The following is a 1,181-nucleotide window of genomic DNA, read 5'->3' as shown; positions in this document are numbered from 1 at the left end:
TATATATATATATATTTCTTATACAAATAATAATATTATTTGTTATATATATCTTATTATAAAAATAATATTTATTATATATTTAATAACGTTACTTATTATATATTAATTTCTCTGTAAATATTCACTACATAGTAAATTTTGTTTTAAAAAAAGTATTTGCAATAGTCAAGATAAAAATACTCACATTCTCTATGGGCTGCACAGATCTGTTTTCATTTCCATTTGCCATATTGCATGCTGAGCCATTTAACTGGCAACAGTTTTCACTCTATAAACAGAAAAAGTAAAAAAAAAATAATAATAAAAATTGGCAACACACAAATGTCAGATCGACTTTATATAAAGTTTAGCTGACTGTCACATTGTAATTCCCAGAATCCCAGAAATGTCAAGCATGGACCACATTGTTAAAATAAATAAATAAATAAATAACAAAAATTAAAAACACTGTATCAAAATATGTGGAGTCATAAAGGGTGGCTTTGAGATAAACCGAGAATATTAAACACAGTCTGAAATGGGAATGGTTGGGCAGCTCGGAACAAATCCATAAAGGATCTGAAATGGCATGCCAGATGAGTGCCACATGATTCAGCAGCTGACACGAATTAAATCAAGGATGAATCCGGACGACTGCTGTTCACCTCACAGAAGGTTCTGTAGCCTTCAACGATGGGCTGGTACCCCGTGCATCTGCATAAATTACCTGCAATAAGAACATTCATGTTTGATCATGACTGAAAGTCTTATTATATGTGTCTGTGTATTTAAGATGGTGTATGTGGCGTCGTACCAGCGAGACCCTCGGTCACGTCCTCCATGGTGGGCTGTGGGTTATTTCTAAGTAATGTGTACATGGACATCACCATCCCAGGAGTACAAAACCCACACTGAGACCCATGAGCCTTTGCTATACGCTCCTGATGAAGCAAGCATACTGTCAATGATGCATAAACGTGTCCACAATAATATTATACTGAATATTTGTTTGTTTTTTTTAATTATATTTATTTTTAACTTAATCGTTACAATATATTTTTCAAACATCAATGTCATTGTTTTGGGGAGTCACACAGCATATTAAAATATTAGATTACAATTATATTTTAATTGAATTTAATATTTAAGAATGTATTAAACTTATATAAAAAATTAACTATAAATATTACAATTATAAT

The 1,181-nt window shown here is 31.1% G+C and overlaps 1 protein-coding gene across 1 annotated transcript in view; it reads right to left on the bottom strand.

The window, feature by feature from the left end:
- The window catches only part of LOC107653532 (aldehyde oxidase 1-like), a 29,601-nt gene that overhangs the window by 13,594 nt on the left and 14,826 nt on the right, over nucleotides 1-1,181 (bottom strand). The window contains exon 8 of the mRNA XM_016440279.1: nucleotides 129-271. Coding sequence (XP_016295765.1) covers nucleotides 129-271 — 143 coding nt within the window. The remainder of the gene's footprint in view (nucleotides 1-128; nucleotides 272-1,181) is intronic.

Source organism: Sinocyclocheilus anshuiensis, unplaced genomic scaffold (genome assembly GCF_001515605.1).
Source record: "Sinocyclocheilus anshuiensis isolate Anshui unplaced genomic scaffold, SAMN03320099.WGS_v1.1 scaffold1079, whole genome shotgun sequence".
NCBI classification, from domain to species: Eukaryota; Metazoa; Chordata; class Actinopteri; order Cypriniformes; family Cyprinidae; genus Sinocyclocheilus; species Sinocyclocheilus anshuiensis.
This window is presented reverse-complemented; position numbering and strand designations above follow the sequence as displayed.